At 40.2% G+C, this 23,045-nt stretch overlaps 1 protein-coding gene across 1 annotated transcript; it reads right to left on the bottom strand.

The window, feature by feature from the left end:
• Positions 1-4,870: 4,870 nt before the first annotated feature.
• Positions 4,871-22,835, bottom strand: LOC115805237 (class I histocompatibility antigen, F10 alpha chain-like). Its single transcript, XM_030765771.1, has 6 exons — positions 22,778-22,835; positions 11,607-11,864; positions 8,525-8,800; positions 6,730-7,020; positions 5,774-5,887; positions 4,871-4,911 (listed from the first exon to the last, which is right to left on the bottom strand). Exons 1-6 carry the CDS (start codon positions 22,833-22,835, stop codon positions 4,871-4,873), a joined length of 1,038 nt encoding a protein of 345 aa, XP_030621631.1.
• Positions 22,836-23,045: the final 210 nt, after the last annotated feature.

Genomic DNA, 23,045 nt, shown 5'->3' with positions numbered 1-23,045 from the left:
TCTTCTTCAAATGTTATTTCTAGAGGTTCTTGGTTACTAAACCTACATCTATGCGTATGAAATTTGGCAAGCAAAAGGACAAGGTTGATGAAATAATATTCATTGGACTGATCATAGCTGCAGAGGCCAAACAGTATATTTTTATATAACAAGAAAAGATCATTACACAGATGATGTTTTATTAATCTTTACACTTCTTTCCAAAATATGAGTATGTTGTTGACAGGTCCAAAAAACATGAACTACGCTGATTTCTTTACTTTACTTTATGAACAATCTGTCTCAATATCAGCCTTCAACTTCTTTGGATGGGTTCTAGTTAATTAATATTAATTAATTAATTTGAACAATACCGCCCCCTTCTTATAAGAAGATATAAATAAGAAGGAGGGATGATCCAGACATTTTTCTAGTTAACAGCAACAACAAAGAATTCCAGTCTGGGATGGTGCAGGAATTTGTAATAATTTCTTGTGAAAAAGATATCCATTTTTTTTTGTTGTTGTTGGTAGAAGAGAAAGATATAAAGCATATTTTCTCTACTGAAGTATCATATGGGTTTCAAAAGACAATGGAGCATCTCTAAGTAGCATCATAAACCCCTTTAGATATAGCATTCATCATGACAACAGAACACTTTATTGGTGTTACCAGAACACCATATTTATTAAGGAATTCAGAGTAGGCAAGTAAAAGGCCCTGTGAATAGATAGCCGAGTGACCACTGAAATATTGTTGATACATCAGTCCTTGAAATATTTTATTTATTTAATATATAGAGAGGATATTACAGTTATTCAAGATTAGGTAGCTGTGGAACAAAAAAAAAAAATATGTAGGAACTATGATAAATGCTTTTGTTTATGAAAACAGGACAGGAGAGCGGGTTGATTAGCACATTAATAACATTAATAACAAATGAATAAAAAGGGGGAGGCTGCCTAAAAGAGAGCATACATAACTTGGGAAAAATGAAGAAAACTGAGACAACTTTAATCTGTAGAATTCATGACTACAGAGTCCTTGTCACGGCTGGTGGTGTGGTGCAGGACCCAAGTGCAAGACACGATGTTTGACGGTGATAAACAGAAGACTTTACTTAAAATGAGGATAAAAATACAAGTGCAAACTAATAAAAGCCGATAACAAAAGGTGCAGCATGACAGAGTGCTCTAAAACACAAACAACGATAGACAAAGTACAAGGCAAGCACTAGGACTTAAATAGAAGGAGAACTGAACAGGGCAACACAGGATTGGTTGAAACTAAACAAGGTTAATAATGAGACAAACAGGTACAGGTGAGGGGCGGAGACAGACACAGAACGGGAGCACAAAGACATATCCAACTAAAAGTCCAAAATGGCGGTGCAGGTTGTGACAGAGCCCCCCCCTTAAGGGGCGGCTCCCAGACGGCCCAAAAGAAAAACAAAGTCCAGAACAGACCGGGTGGGTGGGGGGGGCGCACAGAGGGATGACCGAAGGTGCTGCAGCCGACGGGCCCCCTCTGCGGCCGAGCAGGTGAGGGGTTGGCCGGAACAGATTTTCCAAACTGGCAGAGGAACAGGAATGGAGCAAACTCTTCAAACAGCCTCGACGTCGGCTAGAGGGCTGAGCTGATTCGGGGAAAGGGCCTCGGGAACAGGACAGGGCGTCAGCATGGGAGCTGACCAGGACAGGGCGTCAGCATGGGAGCTGACCAGGACAGGGCGTCAGCATGGGAGCTGACCAGGACAGGGCGTCAGCATGGGAGCTGACCAGGACAGGGCGTCAGCATGGGAGCTGACCAGGACAGGGCGTCAGCATGGGAGCTGACCTGGACAGGGCGTCAGCATGGGAGCTGACCTGGACAGGGCGTCAGCATGGGAGCTGACCTGGACAGGGCGTCAGCATGGGAGCTGACCTGGACAGGGCGTCAGCATGGGAGCTGACCAGGGCCGGGAAAGCGGCCTCAGGAACAGGGCAGGACAGCGCATCCTCCATGGTGCGCCGGGCAGCGCATTCCTCGCGCTGGGCAGCGCATCCTCCATGGTGCGCCGGGCAGCGCATTCCTCGCGCTGGGCAGCGCATCCTCCATGGTGCGCCGGGCAGCGCATTCCTCGCGCTGGGCAGCGCATCCTCCATGGTGCGCCGGGCAGCGCATTCCTCGCGCTGGGCAGCGCACCGTCCATGGTGCGCCGGGCAGCGCATTCCTCGCGCTGGGCAGCGCACCGTCCATGGTGCGCCGGGCAGCGCATTCCTCGCGCTGGGCAGCGCATTCCTCGCGCTGGGCAGCGCACCCTCCATGGTGCGCCGGGCAGCGCATTCCTCGCGCTGGGCAGCGCATTCCTCGCGCTGGGCAGCGCATTCCTCGCGCTGGGCAGCGCACCCTCCATGGTGCGCCGGGCAGCGCATTCCTCGCGCTGGGCAGCGCACCCTCCATGGTGCGCCGGGCAGCGCATTCCTCGCGCTGGGCAGCGCACCCTCCATGGTGCGCCGGGCAGCGCATTCCTCGCGCTGGGCAGCGCACCCTCCATGGAGCCTTCGGAGTCACTGCTTGAAGAAGGGGCTTGAGGGGATTCAGGGTGGCAGAGACAGGAGACCCAGGAGCGGACACAGCCCTAGAGATGGTTGGGCCCAGCACCACAATCCAAGTGGTGCCTGGGTCTAGGGCTGGGAGCCCCCCCCGCAAAAAATTCCCCCCCCTGGGTTAGGGGCTGGAGAACCTACCGAGAGAGGGAGCCCCGCCGCACCCAGGTCAGGAGCTGGAGCCGTCTCTGCCCGGAAGACAGAAGTGTCTTGCTGTGTCCTTGTTAGGTCTATCGTTCTGTCACGGCTGGTGGTGTGGTGCAGGACCCAAGTGCAAGACACGATGTTTGACGGTGATAAACAGAAGACTTTACTTAAAATGAGGATAAAAATACAAGTGCAAACTAATAAAAGCCGATAACAAAAGGTGCAGCATGACAGAGTGCTCTAAAACACAAACAACGATAGACAAAGTACAAGGCAAGCACTAGGACTTAAATAGAAGGAGAACTGAACAGGGCAACACAGGATTGGTTGAAACTAAACAAGGTTAATAATGAGACAAACAGGTACAGGTGAGGGGCGGAGACAGACACAGAACGGGAGCACAAAGACATATCCAACTAAAAGTCCAAAATGGCGGTGCAGGTTGTGACAGTCCTTTACATAATGAGTTTTGATTTCCAGAGAAATCTGAATAATGTTCTCTTTGTTGACTTACAAGTAGAGTATTGCACATAAAGAGAGCGTGCTGTTTATGTCATTCTCAATATCCCATCTCCTGTGGTTGGTAGAGATCTACTTCATAAGGTAAAGTCTCCCTCAATTCCTAAGGGAGTGTGGCAAGTAAGATGTGATAAGTCTGCAAGTCTGTTTAATACCAGTCTTGCCTATGATGGTCTTCAATCTGTATCACTGGACTTGCCCTCAGTTAGGATTGCTAATTGAATGTGTTACAGAAGTGCACTGATTAATGATTAATGGTTCACTCAAAATGATTTATATCAAAGATATATTAAGAACAATTAAGTGCTTTTAACATGAGTCAACATAGCTTACTTATGACTTCAGAAAGGGACACAACGGCAAAAACATGATAGGGTGGTTGTGTAGAAAAGCCCACCGAAAGAATTGAACTCCAGGTTGACTCCATATGAACTGGGCAACAAGCATCACAAAAATCCCCTTGATAAGGTATAACTGTGCTGCAAGTTTGTGTTGCTCTCACCATCTGTGTAGCTGAGTTGATGCCTTAGATATATTAGAACTTTTACATCACTATGCATATTTCCAAATTCAAGACCAGCATCTCTCTGCTGTTTATCATAGTCTTCAGTATTGTTGCGCCTCCAGAGGAAAAACCTTTCCTCTGTTGAGTCATAGTATCCATCATCCAGCATCACCACTGCACCAAACTCAGGAAACTGTGCATCCCCCCTGATGTATGTCACAAACGCAAGCAAGGAGTGAGGATCTGTGAGTATAAAAGAATTTATTTAGACTTTCAAGTCAACTGCTTTGAGAACAAGACTTCTTTTGCAGTCAACTGAGTGCATTAACAAATGCTTTCAAGTCAACTGCTTTGAGAGCAAGAATTCTTTTGCAGTCAACTGAGTGCATTAACAAATGCAGGAAATTTATTGGATTGATATACTGTATGCATTTGTTTGTGTGTGAGAGAGAATGAGCAAGATGATGAAATAAATTAAAATTCCATGACCCACAGAGGCATGGTTTGATAGCATAAAAAATGCAAAAGATCTAAACTAGCATGCATTGATGTGAGATAGCAATTCAGTGGGATTTTTTTTCTTGACATAGTGCCAGTTCTGGAATATTAACACACACGGAACATATACACAGTATGTAAAATCATCCACCAGATGGCATACGTGTTACAGGAACGACAAGGACAAAGTGCGCAGTGTTAACTAACTGAAATGCTGAGTCATTATCAAATTACCAAACGGTTATTTATGATGTATATTAATTATGGGTACATAACAGGTTTACACAAGTAAACTTACTCTTAAACATCAGGTAAAGGGACATCAATATGTCGTAAATATCTAAGAACGGCTGCGCTTCTTGCTGCGAATAACAAACTACTGTCATTAACTGTGAAAATATATGTTAGTAAAGAGAGGGAGAATAGAGAGCTTACTGCTTAGCATTCAATGCACACAGGAAAGGGAACAGGAATAGGAGTGGAACTTAATGCTCGACAAGGAAACAGGAGAATCGAACACTACAGGAAACTAAACTAGTGCATTCAGCCCGCTCCTACAAATAGTTGTGCTCGCCCCATATCCTTTTCTTTCTGAAAGCTGCATAGTGTCTGCCCAACAAGAGCAAGACAGGATTCAAGATGCGGCATCTTCAGGCATCTCTTGCTTCTCTGTTTCTAAAGAGAAAGACACAAGATTACTCATAAGTCCCTTGTTGACTTACAGTATTTTAGGTTACATAAGAACCAGAGGCCTTTAGCTTTTACTTTCATGTACGAGAAATCTATGAGGTTGGACACACTGACGTGAAGTATCCGATAAGCGGGGAACTATTCATTGATCAATGTGATTTACTATACACACTGAAAATTGAAGATTTTGTAATCTTCATGAAAAAGATCAATTGGTTTGTGTATGCATAGTACAGAGGTAGTGATAGCATGTTAAATAATGTCTTATTAATAAAAGCAATGTAATGTTATATATTATATGATGAATATAAGTAATATTTAGATTCTCATTGACTTCTCTTAAGTGAACTAGACAATAATTTGACACACAAATTTCACTGTAACCTGATATACTCAATTTGAAGCTGCAGTGCATTCAGACTGAAGCGATGCCTGTGAACCTAGAAGGAAATGATTCAAAAGGCTTAGTTACAATATATGTATTTTTTATATTTAATTGTTAAGATGAAACAGTTTTGTTTCTTTCGATGAAAATTTGACTTTCTTTGGCAAAAATGTTTCCGAATAGAAAGTAATCTCAACTGTTTTCATCAGAGTCAAAAAACTGGCTGAACTGTACCTCCCTAAAAGGAGATTTGATTCTCAGCTGCTGATCGCACTTTACAAAATATCTCAGGCCATGAAAATCAATTTGTCACAACATGCTCTATAATAATATACGGTTATAGCAGAGCTTCAAAAATGTCTTAGAAAATGTCCTTGGTGATTCTATACACTCTATACTAACATTGCAAAATAAAAACTTTTTGAATTACAAAAATGTCTTCTTTTTTTGTTCATATCTTACCTGCAGTGCCTGTCCTGCATTTTTTGACAGCTATTGTCATTGCAATCACACACAGCAGGATCACTGCCAGTATAGAGGACACTATGACTGCAATAGGTGGTCCTGGATTATATTCTGTCAGCACAAAGAATATTTTTTGAAATTTATCATGTGATAGTTAGGGAAATGAAAATTAAGTTTTCATTTCTTCAGTTATTCAGTCTTTTCAGCACTTCACTGTATCTGTACACAGACATAGTTAATTTTCTGAAGTGGTGGGAACATTTAGGCTGGTGGTGTGAAAATTGAGAGTGTTATGATTACTAAATGCCATTTTTTGCAAATTAATCGCATTCAACAAAACTTGTGGCACCTTTAGCAGACTACAGATCTTCGCAGATCTTTGTTAAGGGCGAACATAAAAATCTTTTGCTGTCCTTTTATGCTAACATTAATAAATTTAGACTGGAAGCTGACTACCTGCAGATTATCCACTTACACTTGCCTTGGAAAATGGCCCCTACTTCATTAAAATCTACAAATTAATTTCACTTCTGTAATGTTACAAATATGAAAACATCCATGCACCTTCTCTTGAAAAATATGCCCAAATACATTTTTATTTATCTCAGGGGTTTGAATTTCATGTAATCTCACCTCTTGGTATGAAAATAAATGAGATTCATTTGAAGATAAAGAAGGTTATCTCTGTCATGTTACTTATCTAGTATTCAAACTGATTTCCGTGTCTGTAGACTACAGTTTCCCATTCACCTTGAAATACAGCTTTAGCCTTCATTGTATGCATTGACTTAGACCATGATTCCTACTACTCACACTGTGATGTTAAATGAGTTAACATCATGAGTGTGAGTAGTGGGGATCGTGGACATTATCATTTGTTATTGACAAACATATGGTTTTCTCAAATTCATTTTATAAAAAAATGCAATATACATATGACAGATATACATTACCAATGTTTATGTCAATCTTGTTATCCAGGCTGAGGTGAGTGGCAGTGCAGGTGTATTTATGCCCTCTTAGTTCCTCTTCACTGACCTCCAAACTCTTCCTCATCTGATAAGTTCCATCACAGTTAGGTAGCACAATTCCTCCAGTGATTTGGTCTTCAGACATAGACTGGCCATCTCTGAGCAGAGTCAAGTTGATGTGACGAGGGTAAAAACCAGTTGCCAAACAGGTCACCAGAATCCCTCCAGAGTTAGAGAGCAGTCTCCTCTGTAAGAGTCTTACTCTGGGCTTCACTGTGTACAGCAGATTAAACAATGAGACTGGAAACACTTCATAAAATCATTGTAATGCCCAGGAACATTTCAGTTTGTAAAGGGATTCAACATGATCGACTATATACTAAAAATATTGATCAAACAGACAGCGGGCCTCATTCACCAATATCTTCCTAAGTTTTTTTTTTTTTTTTATTAAATTTGTTCTTGAGAATGGTCCCTAAGAAAAAGTCTACGTCAGATTCATGACGTGTTCTTAACCCGCACAATTATTCGCACCTTTGTTCTGATTGTGATGAATCCCATTGTCCTGGTAAGTTGAAAGCGCGTGCCAGTTGTTCCTAATTAACACAGATAAAAGGCCCGCCAATCCCCATAAAAGGGCATAAGACTGCAAGGCCGTGTGCACACACAGAAATCTATGGAGGCCCGTTTCTGACAAATCAAAAAAAAAAAAAAAAATTGCGTAATTGCAAACTTATTTCTAGGACTTCCGACTTATTTCTCACAATCCCGACATTATTTCTCGCAATTCTGACTTTTCCCACCTCGGAATTCCAACTTTATTTCTCGTTATTCTATCAACCAACAAGTACTTAACTTGAGCAATTCCGCTCCCGCTTTAACGGTTCAATACGCGGGTATGGTAGCAGACAGGAGCGAAGACTACAATGGCTACGTCTGCTCTGTCCAGGTTTTCAGTATTTTTCCATATGAATAAAAGTAAAATCAACTGACTGTCACACACCTGCTTCACAGTCTCTCTGGTTTCAGATACGATAACCCATAAGCAGTGTATGTGAAACTACTGTTCACTTATCACAGTATCCATCAACCAATATATTCTCACATTGCTCTTTTTGTTCATTGTACAAAAGTATGAAAATGTAGAAGGGCACTCGGAGAGCGCAGACCTCCGTCAAAGCTAACAATCCACTCTTTTGGTCATGGCGCGGCACACTATTCTCTGTAAGTACAACGGGTTCGCCCATGCGCCACAAAATCAGTTCATTTTGCCAGAGACACCGGTGTTACGAAAGTGGAAAATAATACGTGGATCCCCCTCGTGCCTCGTATCCGCTCCAAAAATTTAATGGGTTCTTCCTTTACCTGCGCTACCCTCACGGACAGTGAGTGAGGCCCATTGTTATTAAAATTAACAGGCACAACAGAACTTGCTGCAATCACTGTATAATCCAGATGATCTGAAAATGTGTGCCAAATTAGGCATTTCAATACATCTTTGGAATAAATATCAGCAAGACATACTGCTTTCAAGAGTTTTAGTGCACTCTTCTGATAATGCATTTCCATCTACTACACTGGGTCCATAATCCATTTTTTACTCACCATGTCTCTCAATAAACTTGTCATATTTATCCTTTATGTTTAAAAAAACACTGAACTTTAATTCTTAACTTGATGCGTGATACCTAGACAGATCAACAATAATCTTCCACAGCAGCAGTCATAACATAGCTAAACAGGGTTATTACAAAGAGTATTGTGTATTTATCTTTACCTTTTCTCCTCACAATATTTTTTTCACTGTGAAGGTACCTCTTTAATGCACTGATGCAGATAGGATAATAGATGTTTGAGTACACCAGTTCGTAATGAACAGGATTAAAATTGAAGAATTCCGACCACTTCCCATTGGTTTGGTGACTGATTTTTTGCTTGCTGAACTGCATTTCGTCCAGTTTTACACCGTTGAAAGCATCCTTTACTGTCATTTTTCCTGAATTGTCGCTCTCCGAAAACTCACACCCGGTAATTCTCTGGTGAACATTAACTCCTGGGACAGAAAGGAAGGGGTGGTTACAATGATATTTATAGTATAGTGATATCTGACAATGTAGCAAGTCATAGGTTATAAATGTAATGCCATCTATCATGCAGTGAATACCTGGTTGTATTGTCCTTTTATATGAGAACTGTAATGTAGAGAAATGTAACTTGACACGAGTTGTTTTTGCTCCTGAAGGGACAAGTTGAATACTTTATGGAGAGTAAAGTCGTTATTTGAGGAGAATAAAGTCGTAACTTTTGGCTACGTGTTATTTTACAGGGGAAATATCAGAAGAGCAGCCTGCTGCTTGCATTAAAGTGGCCAAGGTGGCAGTGTTCATTTCATCGTTTTTGTTAGCTAGAAGCAGACGGCTATGTTTTCTAGTTCACTTGACGTGGTAATGTTAATTGTGCATAGGATAGCAAGCCTAAGAGTATCTGTGTGCTTGATGAGATGACTCTAATGATTTAATTAAAAAAAAATGCAAATTGATGAAAATGTGACAAATGCATTTGACTGAAATTTGACTAAAACTTGTCTAGTTTTCGTTGACTAAAACTAGACTAAAACTAGTAATGATCAAATGACTAAAATATGACCATAATGAATATGTATTTTAGTCAAATGTCACAGCCTGCACCTCGTTTTTGGACTTTTGTTTTGAATTGTGCCCCTGTTCCATGTGTGTCTCCGCCCCTCACCTGATTCTGTTTATTCTATTTATTAACCTCGTTTCAGCCTTGTTAATTTCCACTAATCACGTTTCCCCTGTTTGGTTCTCCTCTTGTATTTAAGCCCTTGTGTTTGACCGGTCCCTTGTATATCGTTGTTTGTTTTCATTTGAAGACACTGTTTGGCTGCACCGGTTATATCCAGTTTTTGTTCCGGTTTGCACCTGTTTATTTATCAGCATTTTGTAAGTAAAGTCCTCCGTTTTTGTTACCACCATCACTATGTCTTGCGTTTGGGTCCAGCTCCACTGCACGCCTCACATCAAAAGACTAAAACTAAGACTAAATCAAAATCACCTGCCAAAATTAACACTGCAAGGTGGTTCTTGTGAAGTTATACTTTAGTATAAGAGTAATGTTGTAATAATCCCCCATACAGTGTTCATTGACTGAGCCTCTTTACTATCCTCTCTACTCTCTTTTTTTTAATACGGCACATACTCCCTTCTGCCTCCATCCTGCTTCCCCTGTATGATATTCTCGCCCCCTAATGTCTGCTTCTGTATATCACATTGTAACAAGGATGCAATAGTAGGTTTCACAAAGATACTTAGTTTTCTGATACATCAGCGCCATAAGTGTCAGGACCTCTCGCCCATTTTTTGGATGCTGGTAATATATTTTCCTGAACATTATGTTTTTGTTCTTGTAAAATTATGACTTTAGTCTCAATCTCAGCTTTTTTTCCCCCAATTAATGTGATCCTAATATTCTATCATATAATGTAAATACAGATCTTACATGTTAATAAACCATTCGGTTGTTGGCATTAAGCAGACCTTTTTTTTTTTTTTTCTTTTTTTTGCAGTGGTCACACACCCTCCCTATTCATTGGTTTTGCATTAGGCACTTTGCAGTGTACTCCCCCCTCCTCTGGCAATGTTAAGACCAAACCTACCCCCTTGATTAGTGATAGAATTTTAGAATATGTTCGTGCAACAAGAGAGTTCATGTATCGAAGTAATGCATACTGTCCAGTGCATCGGACGAAGTGTCACATGCTCAGAAGGTGTTTTATATGTCGGCATGAAGTATTTCTAAATACACAGTTTTTTGTAGAGTGTTAAGATTTAAGTATAGTGATATGTGAAAAGTAATATTGATTGTACTTCATTTCACAAATTGTTTCTTTTTTGATAAGCTGATTTTAGCCGTGCACACCAAGAGGATAAAAGGCGTGAGAGTGGTGAGCCTAGTCCCTGTGATTCAAAACATCTACCCTGTTACTGTTTTGATAGGGACAGTGACAGAACCAGAGTGACAGATAAGAAAAAACAAAGTGTACACAAGTTCCTAGGAACTGAACAGAGAATTCATATTAGGGAAACCCAAGAGATACATATATCCATTGGAACAAACAAAACTACATACTACCTGGGTAGAAAAGCATTGGGACTTAGAGAGCTCTGTTTTCTTCTCTCTTATTTTTGAGGCCTCATTATCATTGTCAGTTGCTTTTGCATGTCATGTTTTTTCTAATACAATATTTCTCAAACCATATTCCTGGTGTGGTGTGCTCCAAATCCTCTGTAGCGAACCTAGTAGATAGGTGGTGTCAAGTATGTACTGCACCCAGTGTCATTACTAACTCCTGCAGAGCCTTGCCAATTAGGTCACCATGTTCTGTGTGGCAAGTACCTGCTATGCAATGTATTACAAAGGGCCTAAATTGATACTGTATGTCAGTTTATGGGGTGGCACAGTGGGTAGTGCTGTCGCCTCACAGCAAGGAGGTTCAATTCCTGGCCAGGCAAATGGGGTCCTTTCCCTATGGAGTGTGCATGTTCTCCCTGTGTCTGCGTGGGTTTTCTCCCACAGGTTAGGCAAATTGGAGAAATTAAATTGCCCCTAGGTATGAATATTAGTGTGTTTGTGTGTGTGTCTGCCTTGTGGTGGACTGGCAACCTGTCCAGGGTGTTTCCCCCGGCTTTCACCCTGCAAGCACTGGGATGGACGCCACCATCCCCGCAACCCCAATTAGGATAAGCGGCTTTGAAAATGAATGAATGAATGTCAGTTTATTTACACAACACTCACCGTCAGTTAAGTTATACTTATGTTTATGTTTATGTAACACTCACCATTAGTTAAGTTGTACTTATGCGTCAGATGTAATGCCTGAGTTTTCATTCCGTCGTATATAGTTTCCATTACAGTTTTTGCATCCTTCTGCTCTGCATCATAGTCCTTTAAATTACTGTATACACGGTGGATTGCTTTTTTCTCAACTGAATCGTAGTATCCCACTTGCACATCATCCAACATCAGCACTGCACTGAACTCCGGAAATTGTGTGTCTCCAAATATAAAGGTTGCCAGTGCAAAGAATGAGTGATAACCTGTGTGTAGAAAGAAAAAATCCAAAATTCACAAAGAATTCACAGGATTTAAAGACCATGTGCTTGAACAAAAATGACAATACATCAGTAATTTTGAAGTCATTTGAGATTCAAGATTCCTTTTATTGTTACGTTTCATTATACAAGTATAAGAGAATAAAATTCTTAGATTTTGGCTCCTCGACAGATGCAGCAGCAATAGTAATGAATAACAACAGTATAGTAAAAAAAAAGGAGAGATAAAACTAGTTTTAAGTGTGTGCAAAATACAAGGAAAATTGTAGCAAAAATAGTAAGGAAAGGTAGTATAAAAGTGTTTGATAATCCTATGGGCATTGTTGATGCAGTGACCATTGTAAATATCCTGGATGAACATCCACTGATGTTCTGGGCTGTCTGCAGCTCGAACAGTGCTGTTGATCCATGGTTTCTGGTTTGGATACATCCGCATGGTTTTTGTGGGGACGACATCCTCTACACACTTCCGGATGTGACTGTATCTGTGTACCCGATGATGTGGCCATCACCCGGAACATCTCCACTTGATCAAAACAGTCTTGTAGTACAGCATCTGATTGGTCAGACCAGCTGTGGGTCGTTCTCACAGTGGGTGCTGCTTGTTTCAGCCTCTTCTAAGCGGGCAGGAGCAGGACGGAGGAGTGGTCCAATTTGCCGAACGGCAGGCGGAGGAGGGCTTTGTAGGCATAGTGGAAGGGAGAGTAACATTGATCAAGTAAACTGTCTCCTCGAGTGTTTACATTGATTTGTTGAAAGTATTTCGGTAATACTTTCCTCAGAGATGCTTGATTGAAGTCACCAAGCATCACCAGGCAGCCTCTGGGTACTTTTTTTTCCGAATTACCAATTGTCCCATATAGTACTTTGAATGCCAGGTCTGTGTTGGTTTGTGACGGGATGTGCACAGCTATCACAACAATAGCCGTGAACTCCCTCTGCAGCCAGAACTGCCGACACAGGATTGTGAGATATTCTAGGTCAGGGGAGCAGAGAGACTTGAAGGGATGAACGTTACTAGGATCACACCAAGCGTTGTTGACCATGAAGCACGCATCCCCCTCCCTCTCCTTTCCCAGAGTGTTCTCTTGTTCTGTCCACGCGGAGCACGGATAACACCAGGGGTATGATGGCAAGGTCTGGCATCTCTTCCGACAACCAAGTCTCTGCAAAGCAGAGTCACAATCCCATGTTTCCTGCTGAAGGTGATCCTTGCTCTCAGCTCGCACAGCTTGTTGTCCAGAGACTGAACGTTTGCTAGCAGAATGCTGGGGAGTGGGAGGTGGCTGACGCGCCTCACCAGCACACCGGCTCTTCTTCCTCTTCTCCGGCGACACCTCCAACGCTTTTGTGGGAGCACCGCTGTAATATGTGGGCCCTCAGCGTCAGCGTTTCGAGTGAGTAGGGGGTTCCAGTGGAGAAATTCTGGAATTGTGTAGGAGATTGTCGAGTCCCAGCAGTGTGGCTCTGTTGTATCTAAGGTAACTGGATTCCTCAGAAATGAAAATAGTGCAGAAGAACAGTAAAAAAAGCATAGTTAAATCTTTTTTTATCTCCTCATTTCTTCTGCGAACACCTGATCTGCAAGTGGGGTCACCACAACACTTCAAAGGGAAACTTGTCATCACAAATCTCCAGTTTGTTCCCTATACCACCTCCTTCCACTCTGAGTTCTGAAGTGTGGGCCTTCTTTCAGTCCCTGAAACTTGAAGGATTTCATGCTGAAACATTATTAAAATCACTAACATTTGTGAAATATTTGTTTTTGTGTCAATCCATGCAGGAATACACTTTTAGCGTACATCTGAGGCATTTTGATGTGAGCTTACACAAAGATGAATGATAAAAATGGAATATTTGGAGCACTGGTGTCATGTATTTTAACAATGATCTGCAAGATTGCCTAGATATTACAACAATTAATAAAAATAAATTACACGAACAAAGAATCTTTAATTTTCCAAAATTAATATGTCCACTAGTTTTTTACTGTCTTGCAGCCAAATTTTGATTCTGTGTAGTATTAATACAGTTCTATCACATGGAGAAGTTATTTGTTCCTGCATAAAAACATATCTTGCCATGTATCTTGCTAGATATAGCCTCAGAGCTGAAAACCCCACATTTTACGATATTTTGACTGGTTGTTTTATATGGGAAAGTGTTATTATTCATTGCAGATATATAAGAAGTTTAAAAATGTTATATTACTCCATCATTTCATAATTTTTTGAAAATAGCTGATTTTTCATACCTCTCACTGGCTGTAAGGTGTAAGTTTAAAGATGTTATCACTCCATCATTTCATAATTTTTTGAAAATAGCTGATTTTTCATACCTCTCACTGGCTGTAAGATTATGACATGGAGCCTTCCCAATGTCCTGCTCATTTATTTTAATAATTCGCTACATAACTTGCCTTTCTATTTTCTACTGCACTTTCCTTTCCTATCACTTTCTCTTTACTATATTTTTTATAAATATTGATCTTTCCATCATAAAACTTATTTCTCTATTTTCTTAATTGCGGAACATCATTGGTTACTCGTCATTGACTTGGGTAGGCCACCGTAGAATATAGGTGTGATTCCTGCTAAGGTGAGGGAAGATTGAGCTAATAGCGTTGCTATTCCCTCCTGTCAATGAGGCGTATGCTCTCTGTTTTCTTTAATTAGTGCAGTGGTTTACTACACTGAGACTCGTTTTGTACATTTGGCATTGGATTACCTGCTCCTTACCGAAAAGGATTATTTCACTGGAATAGCGGTTGTTAGACTTCCATGCGAATTGTTGCCCTGACTCCTCACTCTTCCTGTTGGCTTTCCCCCAGGTAACTGCCTCCCGTCTTAAACCTTCCTGTCTGACGCTCTCCCTCCTTTTGAAATTCAGCTGACATTGGTGGCAACGATTTTGTATATTGCTGTTGCTACCAGGTGGGATATCTGCATATCTTTACGGAATAGACCAGTTCTTAGGAAGGAAATTGCTCTTTTTTTTTTTTTTTTTTTTTTTTTTTTATCTTTTATCTAACTTCTTCATGGTGAAAGAATGCTCATTGTTACCCTTATGTGTAAATAAGTCTGGTGAACTGAATCTTAAGAATGATTTATTGTGTTTGGAGCTGTACTTTGTGAACTGACGTCTTTTGGATTGTGGCTGGCACTGAGCATATTGTAACACTGCTTTAAAGTGACTATTAACCGACATCTTGATTGTGTTCATTTTTTCCCTCTTCTTTGTTCAGGTAATTTATTTTTATTAATTTGATTACTGACATTCAGCAACAACTATTTCTATGAATACCTGGTGCAAATTATCCTTAGGGTTTCTTGGATGCTCAGCACAAAGTTCTGCACAATCCAGTGAAAAATAAGTAATTGGTAAGACTTAGAAAGAACCCCAAAAATGATGAAATTCAGTGCCGAGAGCCAAACTTGACAAATTCATAACTAAAAAAGTATTTGGAGTAGAGCTACAGGATTTAGCAAGGTCTCATGGATTTAATAGTTTCGCATGATTTCCGCATGAATTTTTTTCAAGAAAATCCATGACATGAGCTGGAGGGCCTAGGTGAGTGGTATGGAGTGACCCAGATGAGAAAAATTAGGAAACTGAGAGTTGTTAAAACAAGCTCTAGGATTCAGTTGAAGAGTGCAGGCTGGAGTAAGCAACAAACCCTGGCTTTATCATGGGGGCAGTGAACTTGTAATTCCAGAGGAGTCTCCTTTATAAAGACCATACTTCAAGAATATTGAAGTCTGGATTTTGCATGACCCACCTCATTTATTAATATATTTCTACATAAAACTGAAACTGATTGTCTCCACCAACCGAAATTTTGAAGTAGAGCATCAAAAATGACTGTTGTGCAAATGGTTTCTTAGGCTAGGTTCACACTGTCAATCCAAACCCAGTTTTCTGCATATCCGATCAGAATCCGATCTTCCTGACTGACTGTTCGCATTATATATTGCAAGTGATCAGATCCAATCCGTGTGTCCGGGTGGCTATCCTCATTTTTGGTCTTATCCACATTTGTTGCTATAGTAATGACACTGCACCCGAAAGTAGAAGTAGTTGATGTAAACAAACTAAAGTGGAGGGTAATGAAATGAACTTGCTTATTTACAACATGGCAATGTGGAGCTGCAGTGCAAGTTTTATAAAAAAAATAATGAGACCGCGTCAGAGACGGAGAAGGCTTGCCGCTTCATTTTGTGAAGCCATCACCAGTGGTATCACTGTCCAATGACCTACAACCACAAGCGTAAAAAGAAAACACCTGAAATCCTATCAGTGCCGTCAGACCTAAACGGATTTGCAAAAATGTGATTTGAACTGGTTTTCAAACCACATACGAATGTGGTTTGAAACGAATTTGTAACAATCGGATCTCATGTGATTTTTGGCTGTTCAGACTTGCTACATATGATTCCAATTGGATATGCACATAAATCAGATTTGGACTGACAATGTGAACATTGCCTTAGTAGCTCAGCAAGGCTGGATTAAGGTGGCTACAACAATCAGCTCTTGCTGATTAATAATAGTCATTTCACAAATGGAAAACAGTGTTAAAATGTGAGGATGTCTGTTTCCTTAATTTTTCCCCTCTGATCGAACTAGAATACAATGTTGATTCTGAAAGTAATTACACCGAACATATAAAGCAAGTGAATTTGACACATTTGGCTGGACAACTAATTTACCAGTGTTGCTCACCTACTCTGTCCTTTCACTTTACGATTAATTTGGCTGTTTTGTTGCTGTGATATCTATGTACTTGCATGCTGTGTTTCTCTTTTCAAGAGAAAAGAAATCTCATCAGTGTTCCATTCCCAGCATTCCCTTTAAATATGAAACCATTTAAACCAGTCATCTTAATACAGGCCATAGATAATCATTTCACAAATACAACTGTTAAAGTACAATACTTTACCTGTTAATGTGTATGAGCAGTTTGTTTTTTATATAGTATACCGCTATGTCTATTGAGTTTTGTATTTAGGAGTACACCACTAAATTGTCTTGTTTTGGATTTCCTTAGTATGACTTAATGATTTAATAAACCTCAGAGCTAAGTTGTTAAATCTTGTTGTTTTGACTGGAGTTTGGCAGAGTATCAAAATCTGTTCAGCAACAACAAAGGGAGAAAAGTGTCCAGTTGCACCAGCAGAGCGTAAGTTCGATTGTAAGTTTGGGTGTAAAGTCCATCTTAACCTACTGAATTTTGATTGCACCATGATCACTTAAGACGCAACTTTTTTTTTTTCCATACACAAATATCATGGCTTTGAAATCTTAGCATATAGCAGTATGAACAGGTGCATACCAAAAAGACAGAAAAAGACAAATCAAAACAGACAAGACTGAAAAAATAATATTAAACATAACAAATAGAGGTAGAGGGGGAAAAATTAATAACTAAAAGGGCTAGGGCTTTTTTGTAAGTCATGTTCTTCTAGTTTATTAAAGTTTCATTGCATTTTTATTTTTTATGACTTTAAGGGGTTTTATGTAAGAAGGAAGCTCATTATGAAACACACTAAATCTGTGGTTCTTATCACAGTTAATTGAGCTAATCAAGGGCTTGATGATTAATTGATCAGTGGAATCAGGTGTATCAGTCCTGAGTTAAAACAAAGGTGTGCAGGACAGTGGACTGGAGTTGAGAATCACTGCACTAAACTTTCATAGACCTTGATTTGTGTATATAAAATTTTTCAAAAACAAGAATGTTATTAGAATGTCATATTTGCTATTGTCCATGACAAGTCCATAAACAATGTCCTTTTGAGGAAAGTTTTCAAGTTGAAGAACCTTTGGGTAAAGCTAGTCATGTACATCAAGCCACAAAGCCTCAGAATACATACACTGGAAAATTAAATGACCAGTGGTTTCAGTATCATCACAAAATACTCAATTATTGGTTTCAATCCCACACTGCTGTTGTAACAAGTAACTGGATGGATACTTTCCATTTAAAATTTTTTAATGTATTTCTTTTGCTTTGGGAGCTATGCGGAATTTTAAATATTTAGTTTGTTACTTTTGAATAATACAATTCAAATAGAAACTGAGTTTCTATAAGATAGAGTAGGGTATGACATGTTATTAAACATATTTCTAATTGTTTTGTTTGGGATTTTGACTTCACTAAAGCCTCCAACTAAAAGTTGTGGGAGACAAGGCGTGATAGGAGTAGTAATTAAACATAATAGAGTAGGGGATGGCTTTAGTCATGGATTTAAATATGTTATGATTGCTAATTAAGTCATATCTAAGGCAGAAATTCTCATTTGACATGATATAGCCACTACTATCAACAAAGTGTATCACTAACCAAATACCTTTCTCCATCCAGTCCTTGTTGTACAACCATTTGTTTTTAATTGTAATATATCCATTATTAAGGAAATATTTTATCCAATTGATTTTCAAGGTTCCGTTCATAAAATCAAAATCAATAGCTTGTAGGCCTCCATCTGTAAATTCTTTGGTCATCTCTGCTCGCTTAACATGGTGGATTTTCCTTTTCCAAATATAATCAAAATGAACCTAATTGATCTTTTTAACAGCTCTATTTGGAATAGCAATTGAGTATGATAGATACACCTTGAGATGCTTTCCATTCTAGTCAAAAAGATTCAACCAAGTAAACTAATGTCTCTCAACAAGCATGAGTTAAGTCTAATGTGGCATTCATCTATTACCGTCCACATTCACATTTTCACTTTCAGTTGAATTAGATTATATATCATTAGATATATGAATGCCCAAGTGTTTGACAGTGGATTTAATAGGAATGTTGTATCCCCCAGTTAGATGACTTTTATGAATTGGCTTCCTCAAGTTTAGCTTTAAACCAGAGGCTTTGGAGAAAGTGTGAATCGATTGTAGTATCTTGAGGACTTCAGTTAGCTACTTAATAAAAATGGCTGTATCATCTGCTAACTGGCTAATGATTACTGGTTTCCCAAATCCATCTAACAGAGCGATGTTAGAATTTTTAATGAAGATAGAGAGCATCTCTGTAGCGATTATAAAGAGAAATGGAGAAATAGGACAGTCTTGTGTTACGTCCCCGCGAGTTAGGTCTAGCGACTGTGGGAGGTAACAACAACAACAACAAAAAATTTAAAAAGATAGATGGGAAACGGAAATATGTGGGTTGTGAATTTATTGAGTCAAGAGAAAATAAAGGGTTATAACAAAACCAAAAGTAATATCCAAATCTATTTAATCGCCCTCATCCGATTTATACACACAGCATAACTGCTGTAAACAGGCAATAAAATACACACAGATATACACTGTAATAGTTACAAGACACGTGCGCACACGCACACACACACACACAGCGTCAACCCTGCCATCTGGCCCACTGGCCCCATCTATAGATCTCCCCAGGTCTTTTAAAACAGCCGGTTCTGGTGAACAATTAAGCACTGGCGCTGTTAACCACTCATGGCAACGATGAGAACAGGGGAGGGCGGTACCTGGAGAGAGACATAGAGAAAAAAAAACATACCCCAACACCACAGCCGTAACACCCCCTCCCATAAGAGCGAACAGGTATTTCACTATAAATATACAAATGACATTACATAAACACAAACCTAACGTGTACACCATTTCATTTTTCTTTTTTCTTTTTTTAAATGGATGCTCTTACCCATGAGAAAGTGCATCAGCCACAACATTGTCTGTTCCTTTTTATGTTTGATTTCAATGTTGCAGCCTTGCACCAGTAGAGCCCAACGCATCAACCGCTGGTTATGGTTGTACATCTTGGCCAAGAAAACAAGAGGATTATGATCAGTGTACACAATTACGGGAGATGAACTGGAGCCAACATACACTTCGAAAGTGCTGAAGGGCAAGTAGCATGGCTAAGGTTTCCTTTTCAATAGTAGCGTAGTTCAGCTGACGATGTTTGAACTTGACCGAGAAATAGCATACAGGATGGCACACATCACCGTCCCCATCTTACAGTAATACAGCACTGGCTCCAGAGGCACTAGCATCAACCTCTAGTTTGAAAGGAAGAGAGAAGTTAGGTGCAGCCAGGACCGGAGCGCTATAGAGGAGAGACTTAGCAGCGTCAAAGGCATGTTGACATTCATCATTCCACTCAAAAGGAACAGCAGGACTACACAATTTGGTGAGGGGAGCAACCACCACAGAGAAGTTTTTACAGAAACATCAGAAATAACCAGTCATGCCCAGAAAACGACACAGTTCATGTCTGGTAGTGGGAACTGGGTAGGACAGCACTGCTGTGACTTTGGCATCGACTGGACGGACCTGTCCCTGACCAACCTGTCGCTGGAACACCATAGTTAGACTGGCAATATGGTCTGCCCAGTTATTTGAGTACACTACTAGATCATCAAGGTAGACATTATAATGGGCAACACCCCCCAACACCAGGTGCATCAAGGGCTGAAATGTGGCAGGCGCATTCCTCATGCCGAATGCCATAACCGTGTACTGTAGGAAATGGTCAGGTGTCACGAATGCAGAAATGTCAGATGCTCTGGGTGTTAAAGGAACCTGCCAGTACCCTTTTAGGAGATCAAGCTTAGTGATAAACACCTCTGGGCCAATGCTGTCAATGCAGTCCTCCATACGAGGCAATGGGAATGAATCTAGTACAGTAATTGCATTAACCTTATGGAAATCTGTACAGAAACGATGGGTGCCATCAGACTTGGGAACTAGCAAACATGGGGAACTCCAGGGACTGCAACTGGTTTTGGCTAAATCATTTTCCAACAAGTACTTAACCTCTTTCTTCATTATTTCCCTCTTCTGTACAGGACAGCGGTAAGCATGTTGTTTAATGGGAGCAGCACTACCAGCATCGATGTCATGGCTTAATATATTTGTGCGTGATGGTACGTCATCAAACAAAGTGGGGTAGTAAAGTGACTACATCATCCCTCTGACACTTAGGAAGACAGGACAAGTGGGTTTCTATTTTAGACAGAAACTCAGAATTCGAAAACCTACCACAGTTGGCCCTCTCAAGCCATCCTCAGACAAAGATCCTACACAAACCAAGGAAGAAGATGTCTTACCAGGGGCAGCAGTCTCTGGAGTTTTTTCCTGCTCCCCCTGAGCAGCCTCCCTGGAATGATAGGGCTTGAGCATGTTAACATGGCACAACCGTGTCTTTTTTTCTCCATTCAGGGGTGTAGATGACATAATCTGTGTCAGACACTTTACTTTTCACGACATACGGGCCTGAGAAATGGGCGGTAAGAGAAGACCCAGGCACTGGCAATAGGACCAGAACTTGATCACCGGGCTGAAACTGTTGCTCAACTGCTTTCCTGTCAAAGTGCTTCTTCATACTCTCCTGCAAGGAGGAAAGGGCTTCTTTTGCCAGAGAAAATGCATGATGCAGACACACCTTACACTGAGAAACAAAACCTTGCACGCTAGATTTTGGAGAAGCACTCAACATAAACCGCTCTTTTAATACCTTGAGTGGGCCACGAACATTGTGACCGAATACAAGTTCAGCTGGGCTAAACCCAAGGGACTCCTGTTTTGCATCTTGTATGGCAAGGAGATGAAACAGGAATATGGCTTTGGGTCTAGATATTTAACGCGCCAAGAGTCAGATAGGTGAGCTTAAGGTTTTCAATGGCGACAGAAACATCTGAAATTAACTGTCTGTTTTGAGTTAGGTTATTAAATCCATAAACACTGAGCAGAGCACAATATTACTCATCAAGTATTACTCAGGACACAGACTAGCCAATGACCATTATTGTTAATTCCAGATGTAACTATTTTACTCGATGAGCTACAGAACAGAATAGCCAATCCTGCTGATTTAATAGAACTGTGGTCAAGAGGAATTTCATCTCCCCCTTGATTTACCCAGAATTTTTCAACCTCCGGTTTTGAGTGTGTTTCATGCAAAAAAAAAAATTGCCTTCTCACCCATATAAAATAAAAATATTGATTTTCTCTGAGTGTTATCGCTAGCATTAAGTGAAATACAAGAAAAAAAGACATTCATTATGAACATAAACAAGCAACCGCTAGAGACTATTAAGTCCAACTCACTGTAACTGAGGAGAAGTGAAACATTTCTTGTGTGTATTCATTTTGTACCGATGTGCATATGCTCATTCACTATGGTTTGTGGAGTGCGCTTTCTCTCGAGGTGCTGAAGGTTGTTTAGCAACAATATTTAACCGATTTAACGGAATAAATTTCGCTGAACAACTATCAAAAGAGCCACCTGGAGTTGTAAACCGTAACATTAAAACTACACAAAAACGATGAAACAATAAGAGATAAGTTAACGTTTTAACAATTGCCAACGCAAAGGGGGTCTGTTATTCGCTGAATTTCTGTGAGCCGAAATCTGAAACGCTATCAGTGTCGTCCTACAGGTCCAGTGGATTTAATCTTGTTGCCTAAACTTTGTCCTTCTTCATTTTCTTCATTTGCATCCGGTTTTCCGCTTGCTCAAACCGAAAAGCCTTAGCCTAATACGCTTTTAAAATGATCTTTTATTTCTGTTTATGTATGTATTTATTTATTTATTTTTACGGCCGAGGTTGCACCTAGTTTGTGTTAAGTGTAAGTTTTAAGATATAACTTACATCTACGTTGAATGTATGATTTGGTGCAAGGGTGTAATTTTTGCAAATTTGTTGGTAAACTCGAACGTAGTAACGATTTACGTTCGAACTAGGTAAAGTTTGAATTTACGCTCTGCTGGTGCAACCGGCTGCAGCACGTCATCACTTCTTCAGGCACCATAGAAACAAAACCAGCACAAGTATTTTGAAGCAATGTAATAAGACAAACCAAGATCTGCCTTATATGGGTTTAACCGAACTAAGTAAATTGAAATAAAAAAAGACTTTTACCTGTATTCACAGTTGAAGGAAAGGTCAAAAAGTATATAAGTGCGTGTAACTGGTCCATTTCCTGAAGCCACAAATCTTGTGAGCTCAGAATTCTGTTCAGCACTGTTCTGTTCCCGTCGCTAATCAAGAAATATTCTAGAACGTTCTTAACCAAAAGAAAAAAACAAAAAACAAGAAGTGAAACCAAAAGTAAACTCTTCTGTGGATGACGAAAAGCAGCTGGGAGAGAGGGGGACGTGATTTTCAGGTTCTACCAAACCATGCTGAT

Source organism: Chanos chanos, chromosome 1 (genome assembly GCF_902362185.1).
Source record: "Chanos chanos chromosome 1, fChaCha1.1, whole genome shotgun sequence".
In the NCBI taxonomy this organism is placed as follows: domain Eukaryota; kingdom Metazoa; phylum Chordata; class Actinopteri; order Gonorynchiformes; family Chanidae; genus Chanos; species Chanos chanos.
Note: the sequence above shows the minus strand (reverse complement) of the source record. Positions and strands in the feature narration are given on the sequence as shown.

Coding starts and splice junctions, on each gene's coding strand:
- LOC115805237 (XM_030765771.1), bottom strand. CDS start 22,835: ATGGACCAGTTACACGCACTTATATACTTTTTGACCTTTCCTTCAACT. Junction 11,865..22,777: donor TCCTTCAACTGTGAATACAG/GTAAAAGTCTTT, acceptor TTCTACACACAG/GTTATCACTCATTCTTTGCA. Junction 8,801..11,606: donor TAAGTACAACTTAACTAATG/GTGAGTGTTACA, acceptor TTTCTGTCCCAG/GAGTTAATGTTCACCAGAGA.